Here is a 13,493-nt window from a genome sequence, read left to right as displayed (position 1 = left end):
TAAGCAAGGTGAAAACCACTTTTTATTTGTCTCACTGTCATGATAATGAACATGTTGTTCTATTACAACCAAATCCACAAGAAAATTCTATAGGGTAACTGAAAGAACAGGAAGACTACGAACCGCAGAGCTTCTCCCTGTACTCCAATGTCACAAATTAGTATTCTTGCTATTAATGTTTATTTCTTTCCCTCCTTCTGTTACCGCCCACCTACATAGCAGCAGCAAATTTTCTAAAACACATGGTCTTAACTAATGACAGCAACTACATTAAACTCGTTAATAAATGCTCTTCAATAAAAGAGTTCATTCACTTTCACTTCCTCCTTCAGTTCTTTGATGCATGCAGCTGCACTAGGGCTATCTACTCAAGGTAACAGATATTTGCTGTCCACATAAAGCATTCTTTTAGGAATGACTGAGGCAATGACAAAGGAATTCTGAGAGAACCACCACAATGAAATTAAGAAACTAAAATCTTCAGAAGCTTGGGGGTTTTGGTTTTGTGGTTTTTTGTTGTTTTTTTTTTTTTTTGGTGTGTGTGTGGTTTTGTTTGTTTTGTTTTGGGTTGGGGTTTTTTGTGTCTCTCTAGTCCTAAAAATATATTAGAACACTTTAACTAAACAGAAACTTATTGAATGTTCCAATGTTTCATGGTTAAAAAGTTTATTAATTAAAACATATTTATAGAAATGTTGCAGTTTCTTGTGCAGCTGTGTCTCAAAACTTCATTGTGTTTGAAAGTGATTTACAAATGTGTTCAAATCTACATGCCTGCTTTGGCTGATCCCAAATGTAGATCACCCAATAATGGGGAAAGCAAGTGGTAAGAGTCTGAGATCATTTCAGCAAGCTCCTTGTCAATAATATTTGGGTCTGATGTCATCTACCCATGTTGCTTCTGCTCATATGTTTGTGTGTATGTATTTACATAACTGAAGACAGCCTCAGCCTGGAGCACATAAGCCCCTTATGACTGTCAAGATATAACTCCCTTATTCCATGTCCCAAAATTAAAGCAATAACAGTAATGGCAATATATTGGGAAGACAATATGCCTAATCACAAACTAAATAAATCATATTTCATATATAGAATCTAGTCACAGAAAAGCTGATATGTAGAAACCTCTACATTTCTTTCCTAATAGCTCTCTTCCAATATCCAATGACAATGTAGGGCAGTGCTGGAAATCACCTAGAGTAAAAAAAGTACAATATGCTAAAGGTTTTGCCTTTGTTCTTTTCAAACACCTTTCCATTTTGAGGAAACAACTGTGAAACTAAGAAGAAAATTCAGAAAATGCTCAAACTATCTTCAAGACTAAAAGCATTTCACATAAAAATACTTTGAAAGCAATAAAGGGAGACCCATTGAGTATTCATAAGGATGGGTCCCCCTAAGCAGTTTCACAGCATAGCCCTGCCAAGTTGTTCTAGAGACATTTCCATCATTTTCGCCTTTCTCTCTCTTCAGCTCTCAGGAACAGAGAGGAACTGGAGAAGGGAAGTGGTAATGTAAAGGTTGTGAAAGTATGTACATTTAATTTATTTCCTCTACAAGTTTTCATTATTTAAGCTCTCTAAATATATATATATATATATATATATAGGAGAGAAGGAAAACCACTTTAACTCTAGGTTAGTCAACTGCATATTTTAAGTTTTTACTTTTCTTTTAGATATTTATCTAATGGTTACTTGAGCGAGATCAGGGAAAGGAGCAGCTAAAGCCCTTTCAAGAAGTCCCTAGAACTGGAAGAGATTTTCCATGCTTTCCTACTGCTCTTCCTTTTCTCTTCTCTCTGCCATTTTCCTGAGACTTGTTTGTCACCTCTCTGGAAGCACAATGGCTGTTTTGTTTGATTATTCTATTTCATATTTCTTTAGGTTTCCCATGACAAAACATATGCCCTCACAGAAATGCACACACACTTCCTCTCTACGTGTTCAATATAATTTTTACAGAGATTGATTTCTTATTTCCACTCTACTGCATCTGAATTACTTGAACACATTGCAATTCCTGGAAGCAGAGTGTGATGTTGAGGTGATTTAAGACACTCCTGGTAAGTTTCTGTGCAACACCACGTACTTTTTTTTAACTTGCATTCATACAGTAAGATGTAATTCCAGTTAAACTTTGCAGTAATGTATATAGACTATTTCAGAAAGTGTGTACAATTTTATTGTCTCTTTTCTTCTTTTTGGTACCTTGATTTTTAAAGTGTGCTTTAGTAGCATCCACCTGTTCTCCTAGTGATGCTTTTGTTAGGGTGTGCGAGTAAGACAGCAAAGGGAAAGGGAATACAGAGGCAAAACTACCATTTATGGTATCGCTTTTAAACTCTCAACAGAAATAATGTACTAAAATGTATTGAAAAGTACCAAGAAAATGTGAGAGCTATGCAGCTGAAGAAAAGAAATCAAACAGTTCCATGATATTCAAAGGACTCGTACAATCTTCACATGATGTGAGAAAATCTGTTACTGGTTCTTCTGGATCAAGTAGAATTACCATTCTAATATTAGCAGAATACTTATTCTTTGTTCACAGAACAACAAAATTGAAGTACAAAGGACTAACTAATCAAGTGAACCATGCAGAGCATTGCCAAAAGTACTGGGAATATTTATCTTGGCAGCACTAGGACAGATCTCCAAGAAATGAAACACGCACAGTCTTTCTATGTAGAAAAACATTTGCCTTTTCCTTCATTTAACTGGTCAAATTCTCATTTTATACTTTTCATATTTAAATTACACTGTTCTTTTCAACTTCATAAGATTTTCTATGTGCATAAAAGAGCATGTTCAAACTGAAAATCTGCACACAAGAAAAACTGTAAAAGTTCAAGCAACAACCTGAAGTTAAGCATCAGCTTTGGGTCAGAAACGTGCCTATGTCTGTAAGGGTATCTATACATTTTAATGTAGCAACTGCCTGGGCAATCTAGTAAAACACTGACAATTTCTTTACATCTCTGACCTGTACTGCTGTTTATTTCTGGCAGGAATCTTAAGGTATTAAACCCTCTATGGATATTAAATGAAAACTTTATTTTTACTTTCTCCAAATGTCACAAGGTTGTTGCCTCAGTTATTACTGAATTATACATTCAAATGTTAACATGTAGTTAAACCTACAGAACATAATACTGCATTTTTATCATTGTAAATATGCATCTTAAATTGTTTAAATATTAATTATGTTAATAACAGCATAATTCAATAAAATCTACATATTAATGACTGAGATACTACTACACAGTAAAAATAGTAAATCACATGAATGTATTTTTGCCACTTCACAAGCATCTATCAATTTGACAAGTTATTTTATAAATTATTATTTAATTGATTTTATTAATTCATCACTATAACGTTTTTTACCTTCTAAAATTCTATATGATATACTTATTGTGCAGTTAAACACCACATACCTTTTTAGCTATGTATATTCCATCTTTTTTATTAGACCTTTTTCTTTCTGATATTATATAGATAAAATCCATAATCTGTGTTCCACCACTTGTAACTGAGTATCTCAAGGAAGATAAGCAATTTTCAGATTTATCCCTTGTATATCAATGAATCGGCCTACTGAAATGCAAGTTCATCACTCCCTGCCAGACATGACAATTAAATACTTTGCATGATGTTTAGCAACGTTAAGTGTAAAATGCAATCTAGTGTGACTTGAGACTACCCAAGCCTCATTGCTGAGTGTCTTTTGAACAGAATTGCTGGAATGCCTCTCAACCAATCTGACTTAGAAAATAGAGCACTCTTCACAGAGACAGGAGATGAAGGTATGATTTCCTAAAAGTTAGATGAGTCCTCCACCCTTAATCTTCAGCCTTCTGGACAAATAACCTTTATCACTACACTACTGTATTAACAGCTTAATACACTGTAACACTATCTTCTTCAGTGTGTTTCTAGGTGCCCAAACCTACTGCATTATATGTAAAACTCAAAGCTGATTGTTTATGTGGTCTCTGAACCCTAAATGGAACTTAGGGGTGGGAGTTCTTGTTTGGCATACCTTAAAAAACTTACATATGAAAGAAGCTTTTTTTTTTCAAGCAAACATTATTGCAGTTCTGGATCTGTGCCATACCAGAAGTCTAAACACATCCACTTTCAACAAACAAAAAGACATATGGATCCATGGACTTTCAAGTATGTAAGCTGAAGGCTTCATTTTTACAAATTAAATGGATCACTCAGACTTATTCCTTAGTTCAAAATAAATTTCACTTTAGATGTTTATGTGCAAGTGCATGCACTCTGGACTGCTGTAACCCAATAAAAATGAGATGAGAAATATTAACCTCCTGACAGGTAGCAGACCAGTGCATCATCATTGACATGTTCCATCTACAAGTAACAGCTACTGACTAACCACTGATTTCTACAAGCTAAAAGCTTACGGACATTAAATGAACCCTTCTTTTTGAAACGTTTTTTTTTTCCAATCGTAAACCCACCATATTCAAGAGATAATTTTTATTTTGGATGAGAAATCTCAACCATTATTTCATAAAAGTGCAGTGACATAATTTTAATAAAAACAAGAAATAAAACAACTTCCATTCTCTCAGGAACTTTGGTAATAGCCTACCTCATTTCATCTTATAGAATCAGCTCTTTCCTCTACCACCTGGCCCATTCATCTAACCCCACTCTGATTATGATAGCGGGTTGCGGTAGTAGAAATGTCTCTTTGCAGATGTGTCACCTAGGCCATTGAGATCTCACTTCCTTCACCCTATGGCCTACATTCGTTACAGGAAGTTTTGTTTAACGTTTCTATTGAGCTCCAGTGTACAGGGCAAAGAGCAACATTATGCATTTCTCTGTCATTCCTCACCAATGCTGCCATAGCTGTGTTACATGAACAGTTCTGGAGTGCTTCTAGGTACTGAAAAACAATCTTTAAGGAATGTAACAGCGTTTTGTGGGGAATAATGTTCAATAAATTTGTTTAGAGTCTGCATGTGCAGCAACAATATAAGCAGCAAGAAGTCAGTTCAACGCACAACAGACCTGACTCTGTGCTTTATGGAGACTGTGTAATTATTCTAGAGATTCAGCCTAGCCTGATGGTATTAATCAACACCAAGAAAGGGACTGCAAGATCATGCAGCTGCACTTTATCTTGACCTAGAAAGATCACCTCCAAGTAATAAAAGCAAGTTTAGTTCCTTTGCCCATGTATTTTCTACCTTGCTGATAAGACTGTCAAAGTCCATGTCAGTTATGGTTGCTACAGATGCTATTCTGAGATACGGTTGTCAGTGAATCGACTGGGAACTGCCAATAAATAGGCAACAGAGGGTAACATTTTTAATCTATACTGCCTTGCACTGCAGACCAGAAAATCACTGCAGATGGAGTGAATGTGAACTGGCTTTTCCCCATATAGTCAATCTGATAAATGAAATAAACGAGTTAAAAACTAACCACTATTCAATAAATTATTTTGTTCCAAGTTAGACCATATATTGTGGTAAACTGTATTTCAAACCCACATTAAATAACTGGAAGAGTAAAAGAGGGAAAAAACCCCAACACAACAACTGCTGCTTTTCTTTAAGTCAGTGAGAATGGCAAGGGCCCACTACATTTTCAAATGAAATCTAATAACATTTTCATAATTATAAGGCTAGGTAAGAATCCTTAGATTGCCTTGAAGCTGCTAAACTATAGGCCATTCATTACCAAATCATCATTTATCACTGCAGCAGAGGCAGCAGCCTGTGAAAGCTATACAGTATGGAATTGTTGGAAGAGATGTACAGAAGGATGGGACTGGGGTATCAGTGGTTCAGGTGAGAGTAGGCAGCACAAGGAACAGATGCTATGAAACATGTTATTGCTAGGAGTCATTTGGGTGCACCCACTCAAGAGCTGGTGATTTGTTTCAGTAGCTTCCAAAATTAACAGGTTCCAGCCATCTCCCATCCTCTGTGCTTTTCAATGGATTAGTCTGAGTGCTGGTGAGGAAGTGATTCTCTAACTGGGGTAGAGCATGAAGTGGAGGGGCAAGCGCAAGAAATTAATCTTAGGCCCACTGGAGAACATGTGATGATAAAAATATTTTGGAAATTTTGCCAGCAACTTCTGGCTTACCTCTTCTCTAAACTCTGATAGGTAATATAGAACAACAATTGATACATGCTTTTTTATTTGTGGTTTAGCTGCAAGCATCTAAGCACTGAAAATGCTACAGAACCAGCATTCTTTAGAAGAAGAAAGTAGTTCAGTATTATTTTTTTTTCCCCAAGATAATTCCTTGCCATCTTAATTCTATAAAGCAATGTAAAATACATTTTAATAATCTTCCTTTTAAGCAAATAAAAAACCTCACTGGAATACCTTGGTCTGTTCCTTGAACATTACCATGAAAATGAATGCACCAGTGATAGTTAGCATATTGTGCTAGAACTAGTCACCATAATTCCATTCTCCAGTCTCAAGATTCCTCTAAACAGAACATCACCAGATTCAAAAGCTATGCAGAAACTGTGACTGCAGTCCACAGGGTGCTGTACAATTCTGGGGCCTTTTCAGCGTGTCACAGCATTCCACACACCCCAGTTTTCCCATGAAAACCAAGACACAGAGGTGCATGCCTTAATCTCCTCCCAGCGTGAAGTTAAGATCTTTGTATGCTTTCTCTGTTCTTCTCTTTCTTGAATGTGGGTAGGGTCTTACAAGGTACAAGATCCCTTTATTATGGTTCTCTATTATCTATAGCTTTATAACCTCTGGCAGTACCAGCTAGGAATTAGGATGTGTCTAATATATGCACTCAGGCTAGAAGAGAGGAAGTGTATCTCATCCTATGGATACCATCAAAAAGAGCCAATGTTTAAGCACATTTCTTGCTTCCTAATAAAGACACTTCTAAAAAACCTGATAACTAGCATCTTAAAATGACTTACAGAATAAGATGAAATTTAAAAACGTGGAATGCCACTGTTTCTTGATTCCTCCCATTCTTTTTCCAGCATTTAGAAACAGTTTTAAGTGTAACATTGTATGCCATTATTATTACTATCTATACTTCTGTAACACTTGAGAATTCTTAATTGCCCTAGTGCAATGTACCACAGCCCACAACAGTAATGCATATCATACATAAACAGGGCACAACTGAAATTGTTACATCATTTCACCAAATAAAGTAACTGTGTCCCTTTATATATTTCACATCAGAAATGCCCATGTTCTCACACAACCTGTGATTTAACCTGGCGGGTAGTTAAACACCACACAGCCGCTCACTCCCCTGCTCCTGCTCCCAGTGGAATTGGGGAGAGAATTAGAAAAAAAGGAATAAAAAAGGTAAGATTAATGGGTTGAGATAAAGACCGTTTAATAGGACAGAAATGGAAGGGAAAATAAGAATGATAAAAAAGTTAGAATATACAAAACAAGCGACGCACAATGCAATTGCTCTCATCCATCAACTGATGCCCACTCAGTTCTTGAGCAAGCAGCTCCCAGACAGCTTTTCCCCTAGCTTATATACTGAGCATGACATCACACGATATGGAGTATCACTTTTGCCAGTTTGGGTTAGCTGTCCCAGCTATGTCTCCTCCTTGCTTCTCATGCTCCCCAGCCTACTTGCTGGTGGGTTGGTGTGAGAAGCTGAAAAGTCCTTGACTTAGCATAAGCACTGCTCAGCAATAACTAACACATCAGTGTGCTATCAACATGGTTCTCATCCTAAATCCAAACCACAGCACTGTACCAGCTACTAGGAAGAAAATTAACTCTATCCTAGCCAAAACTGGGAAACAAGTGCACTTTTAGAAATAGGTAGCAAAACATTAATTAGATTTTCTATTTTTCAGTGCATGCAGGGGTAAGATCTACAAAAGCCAAGTCCCTTTCAATTGCACTGAAGAGAATGTAAATCAAGAGCTTTTAAATACCTGACCAGGATCATGAAACTTCCCCCATATATTCTAATTTTTAAGGGGTGTTTTTACAGTAGGTTAAATCAGATTCTTTACTTAACTCACTCAATCCGTGTTTCTGCAATGCTAAGAAGATGAGAATTTTATTACCATTTAATTGTACTATCACAGCAGGTGAACCCTTTAGGAGCACCGGCAAACCCAGCGGATCAGGCTCTATACCAAAGGCATAATACATAAAGACTATATGTGTGGACACACAGATATATATGTTATTTAGACATATATTATATATACATATATACTTCATTTATATATATATATATATATATAAAGACTATTCCATTTATTTGCAACTCTGAAAGACTAGTTGTGACCAACCAAAGGACGTTTCAGTACCTATAGCAGCATCATAAAAAAGGTAAGCTATCTTTTTCATATTTTCACCATTCATTCATTCTTAAATAGTAAAGGCCTTTTTTATTTATTTGTATTCTATTGAGTTTTCATGGCAAGCAGCTCAGTGTACAGTTTACAGAGGAAAGAAAAGAAAATATCATGTTTTCATTGGTAAAACTGATACAGTTCCTATTCTGGGAAGAGCAGTTGCCTCTGCTGACAGCAAAGCTAACCTACCAGGATTTTGCATTTTTGCTTTAGTTTGTTCTTTGAAATACTTTATCTAAGGGATGTAAAAGTTATAATAAACAATGGTGGATACTCAGCTTTGGAACAGTACATCTGAAGAATAGTCACAGTAAGAGTGCAGAAGCTGTAACAAATCCTAACAGCCAAAATGAAGCTTTTAATAATCACATATATGACAAACCTGACTATAGCACTGTATCTTTATAGCAAAAAAAGAGTAAACTCATATAAAGCAAGGCTAGAGACAGAACAGTTTTAACACAGGATATTCTGTACACTATTAAAAAATCAAAGTGGAATGACTTACCACTTCTTCATGGGTAGCACTTTCTACATTTATACCATTAACCTAAAAACAGATACGATAGGGAGAAAATGATTTGCAATGCATAAGTTAGTTAATGAAATAAACATAAAGGCAAGTATGAAACAAATGGCTGTGGAAAAAGTGTTTACTGACCTGTATGATTGCATCTCCTATAAATAACATTCCTGTTTGGTCAGCTGTGGGATTACAGAAGGAGTACATTTTAGTTGATCTAGTATTGAAAAAAAATGCTATATTCTTTTCCAGAAATTAGTTTAGCATCCTGATGGTAACCTTCGTTTGAAACTGATTTCGTTGTGAAAATACCAACAGCATAGCAAACAGTATTCAATCTACAAAGGTAACAGATTCCTATCATTTTTAAACAAATTAAAAGTTACTTTCCATGCACAAATAACTTATTTAATAGGGAATACAAATGTCATTTCTCGCTAATGAAGGATTTCATTAAATTATGTGTGGAAGGTGTAATTCACACTTATCATTATTCTTCCACAAAAGAGAAATAGGCATTTCTGAAACTACTTAGCTGTTCATTTCCCCCTGAAAAAAATTGCGGGGACTACTATAATTAAAGATGTTGTCCCTAGAATGTAATACAACTTTTTAACATGAAGTTTTAGTTAGCTTTGTTCCTGAGAATAACAAAATATATTACTACAGTCTGTAATTTGCATGTTTCCTGCCTTACAGAGTTAAAGAGAATTATGTAGTGAAACTGCAAACAATTCTGCACAAATAATGACATTTTTGCATTGTATTCTCTAACATTTTAATTTTTCTATTTTTAGTAGAATATAAGAATATTTATTCTCTTGGAATGTATTACTTAATTGAAAGTAAGGCTCTGATCCTGCAAAGACTGATATGATTAAACAATGCAATAAGTTGTAACAATGGCAGTATTTTGAGAGATGGAAATAGAGGTGAAAAAGAAAGAAAAAACTGCACAGAGTATTCTCACCATTTCTGCAATACAGCTGTTGCCACTACAAATGTACCTTTGATACAAAATAGCTTTTTTCATATTAAATTTATATTTCTAATAGATTTTTCATAATTCTATTGGCAGATAAAATATAACAGCTCATTAGTCATACTTTTATCAGTTCTTAGGAAATATTTCACAATTTATTTTAAGTACAATGCTACAAGTTGCACTGAAAGTCTTTACACCACTTCTTATGCCACTTTAGTATTTAAAGATACATGCAGAATTTGTCATAGCCGGTACAGAAAAGAGAAGCTATGCACAGAAATGCAACTGAATAAAAGCAGTTCAAAAACATCACCAAGCATTGTGAAGTGGCCTATACTGGGTAGATACGTTGGTAGAGGTACTGAATATTAGCTTGGGCATCTCAATACTAAACTTCTTTTTAAGATCTTTACATATACCAATAGTGAAAAACATGTGAACCATTTTTAATTCAATGTTTATGTTAGGGCCACTGAGCTGCTTTAAGGAAATGGGAGCACACTTGAATTGGATAGAAGGAATAGGGTGTGTTTGAAATTTCAGTTGTGGGAAAGTATAAAAGAATATAGTCAAAGGGTGCATGCCTTGTCCACTGTTTGTGATTGTACACAATACAGAACTGTATTAGCAAGTGATGAGGCACAACAGAGACAGATCAGTAATCAAAGAAGTTGGTGCTGAGGCTCCCTATGCTCACACTGTATGGGTTTCAGGGATTTTAATTCAGATCAGTTACACTGGTCTCCCAGTTGGATGCTTCCAGGTGATGTGAAGCTGCCCAAGGAAAGCTAGTGCACAAAACTTTCTGTTTTGCGGGCCCTTGAGCAGCCTGTCCTAAGGAACACCGGTTGTACACAGTGATGCACTCCTGCTGCCAGTAATAGCTACAAGAGGCCACAATACACAGAAGCGGATGTTCCTTGCAAGTAATACAATGGTCCCTACAACTTGAATCGATGCAGAGCCTGGACATCAGTTCAACTATGTATAATGCAGGGAAAGTGGTTTCTCAGCCTGCTTCAGGAGGACATCCCTGATACGCAAGTTCTGGGGAAGTATACTGACTCCGTGAGGGTTGCAGTAGGACTCACACTCCAACTCACTGCAGCCAGGCAGATGTGTTTATTTACACTTCAACAAGTACCAGTCAGTTCATCTTCAGGCCACAGATGTGATGAGGATGACACACGTGGGCAGCACGCTGTGTCATTTTCCTGAGGCCCTGTCTTGTTGGCTCTTCTGGGAGGCCAAAGCAGCTGTTGCCATTGGGAAGAACAATTGGAAACAACAATATTGAAAAAGAAGCACAATAAAAGCAAGAAGGGTGGAGATGCAAGAGATGGGCTTTGAAAGAATTTCTGTAAGACGTGAAAACAGGAAAATATAGCGCTAGTAAGAAATAAAAGCATATTGAGCCAGAAAATATTGGGGTGAAAGATGAGACCCTGATCAAAGAGCACGTCATGAAGATTTGCAGGCAGGTAAGTATCACTGTCCTCCTGGATGTTCAGCTATGCATGTCTCACTGCATAATGACACAACCGCACAGTTGTGCAATCTTAAGTCTTCCAAGAAAACTGCTTGGTTCTAATAAAAGTTATAATAAAGTATCTAGACTAGTATCCATGCAAAACAGGAACGGCAAAATTCCAGCCACCGTTAAAATTCTTGAGATAGGGCTAGTTAACAGCCAAGGCTTGAAGAGGAAAAGCACTGATGTGAAAAGGTATAAAATCTCAAGGAAGAAAACCAGGTAGCTGGAGGATGGTAGCTCGGCAGCACTGAAGACAAATCCCTTCCATGCAGCAATGGAGGCTGAATTTTTCCCACCTGACCATTGACTGCCGGATATGCAAAGACTCTTTGGTCATTTCACAGGTGTGATGAGTACTGCAATATCCCCAGCTACCTACTGTGTGTGTTAGCCCATAAATGTTATAGTTTAAGAGCACAAAGCAATTATATCCTGCTTGCAGAGTCTCTGCACACAATCAGAGCTGTCCAGGTAAGTAAATGAGAGAAGGAGCATTGTGTGGTCAATACCAAATGTTTTAAGAACTGAAACAAAGCACAGAAAATGGGTACAATCAGGGCATTTGCTCCAGAAGTGCATTACACTGCAAACTAACACAATAATGTAGACACCTCCACAGCTGCTGCCATCATGACCAGTGACAGTACTCTGGCAAACTAAAGCTTGCAAGTCTGTGATGGTTTTAGCCAATTGTCTATAATTTCAAATCAGTCATCATCTCTAATAAAAATATCTTCCACAAACCAAATTGTAGAGGACATGTCACTACGATGCAGAAGGTACAATACAGTTTACAACTATGTTAGTAATAAAGCGATAGGGAAAACTCTTTTGAAAGAGACAAAAAGGCAGTTTTGTGTCTCTAAGGCATATTTTAAATCTGAAGACATCTACTGATGTTTTCATTAAGTCATATGTTCTCTAAATGACAAAAATATTATCTCCAAGAAAAATGTTCCAGGCTATGCAGGACTTTTTCTCCCACTGGTAACATACCCATATACAGAGGTGTCTATGAAACGCTACTCTGTGATTATCAGTCACTATGTCTAAAATGAATCAGTATTAAAAATAAAACACTAAAGAGCGAGCTTCGGGATGTCAAGAAGCATATAAACTTATTCAGATAAGCAGTAAATATAACTCCTTTAGAACCCAGTAGGCCTCTTTAATCTTTACTCGCAGTAATATTTCAGTAGCAGTGAATTCAACATGCCCCCCCAAAAAAGACTGAAAAGAAAATAAGCAAAAATTAGTGATAAGCAGAAACGTACCAGATTGTAAAAAAGAATTAAATGTGTGCTACAACAATTACTCCTACATCGCCTCTACTCTATATTTTAATTATTTTTAAAAAGGATTAATATTGATTAAATGCTGTATATTGATTAAATTCACAAGTGATACTGAAGTAGGAGGAAAGCATCAAAGAAACCCAAATGGGCTTATATTGAAGAAATTATATGAAAATAACCAGAAATAAATATCTTATTTTTGAGAATATTAGGCTTGAAAAACTTTCCCAAAAGCACCAGTAATTCTTTCTAGCTTTGCCTTGTATCCTTTTCCTATCCATTAGGGCTGAAGAAGGGCTGTATTAAATTTTACAAAATCTGCAAGATTGTGCATTAGTAAATTTACTGAACAGGTTTTCAGGAAATTCTTACTTGCTGCATAACTCTATGCAGATCTGAGTCTGTAAATACTTTGATGCCCTTCTGTATTTCAAGATTGATCACCATATGTATTTTTACTCAATTTTTGTTGAATTCTGAATCACACAAAAAACATACCAGGTACTATGTCCTCTGACATTACTAGTGATGCACAAAACCATGCTGTTTAAAGCACACAACGAGCTGTACTGACTTAATGGACCTCTTCATTCATAAGCTTAACTTTGTATATATGCATAAATATTTCACTGCATAAAGAAAATCTAAAGGAAGAGTCAAGAAACTGGATTAAATAAAACAGACCGGAGAAACTGCTATGCAAAAAAACTTCTCAAAGTTATCCAGATGCATTTTTCCCTCCTCTCCCATGAACTGGATGTAACTACAGTCAC

General features: G+C 36.2%; 1 protein-coding gene across 1 annotated transcript in view; it reads right to left on the bottom strand.

Moving 5' to 3' along the window:
* SNTG2 (syntrophin gamma 2) overlaps positions 1-13,493 on the bottom strand; it is a 268,443-nt gene that overhangs the window by 117,541 nt on the left and 137,409 nt on the right. The window contains exons 5-6 of the mRNA XM_055714276.1: positions 9,045-9,088; positions 8,892-8,933 (exon numbers count right to left, since the gene is read on the bottom strand). Coding sequence (XP_055570251.1) covers positions 8,892-8,933; positions 9,045-9,088 — 86 coding nt within the window. The remainder of the gene's footprint in view (positions 1-8,891; positions 8,934-9,044; positions 9,089-13,493) is intronic.

Source organism: Falco cherrug, chromosome 6 (assembly GCF_023634085.1).
Source record: "Falco cherrug isolate bFalChe1 chromosome 6, bFalChe1.pri, whole genome shotgun sequence".
NCBI lineage: Eukaryota > Metazoa > Chordata > Aves > Falconiformes > Falconidae > Falco > Falco cherrug.
The sequence above is the reverse complement of the archived record's forward strand: the minus strand, read 5'-3'. Positions and strand labels throughout refer to the sequence as shown.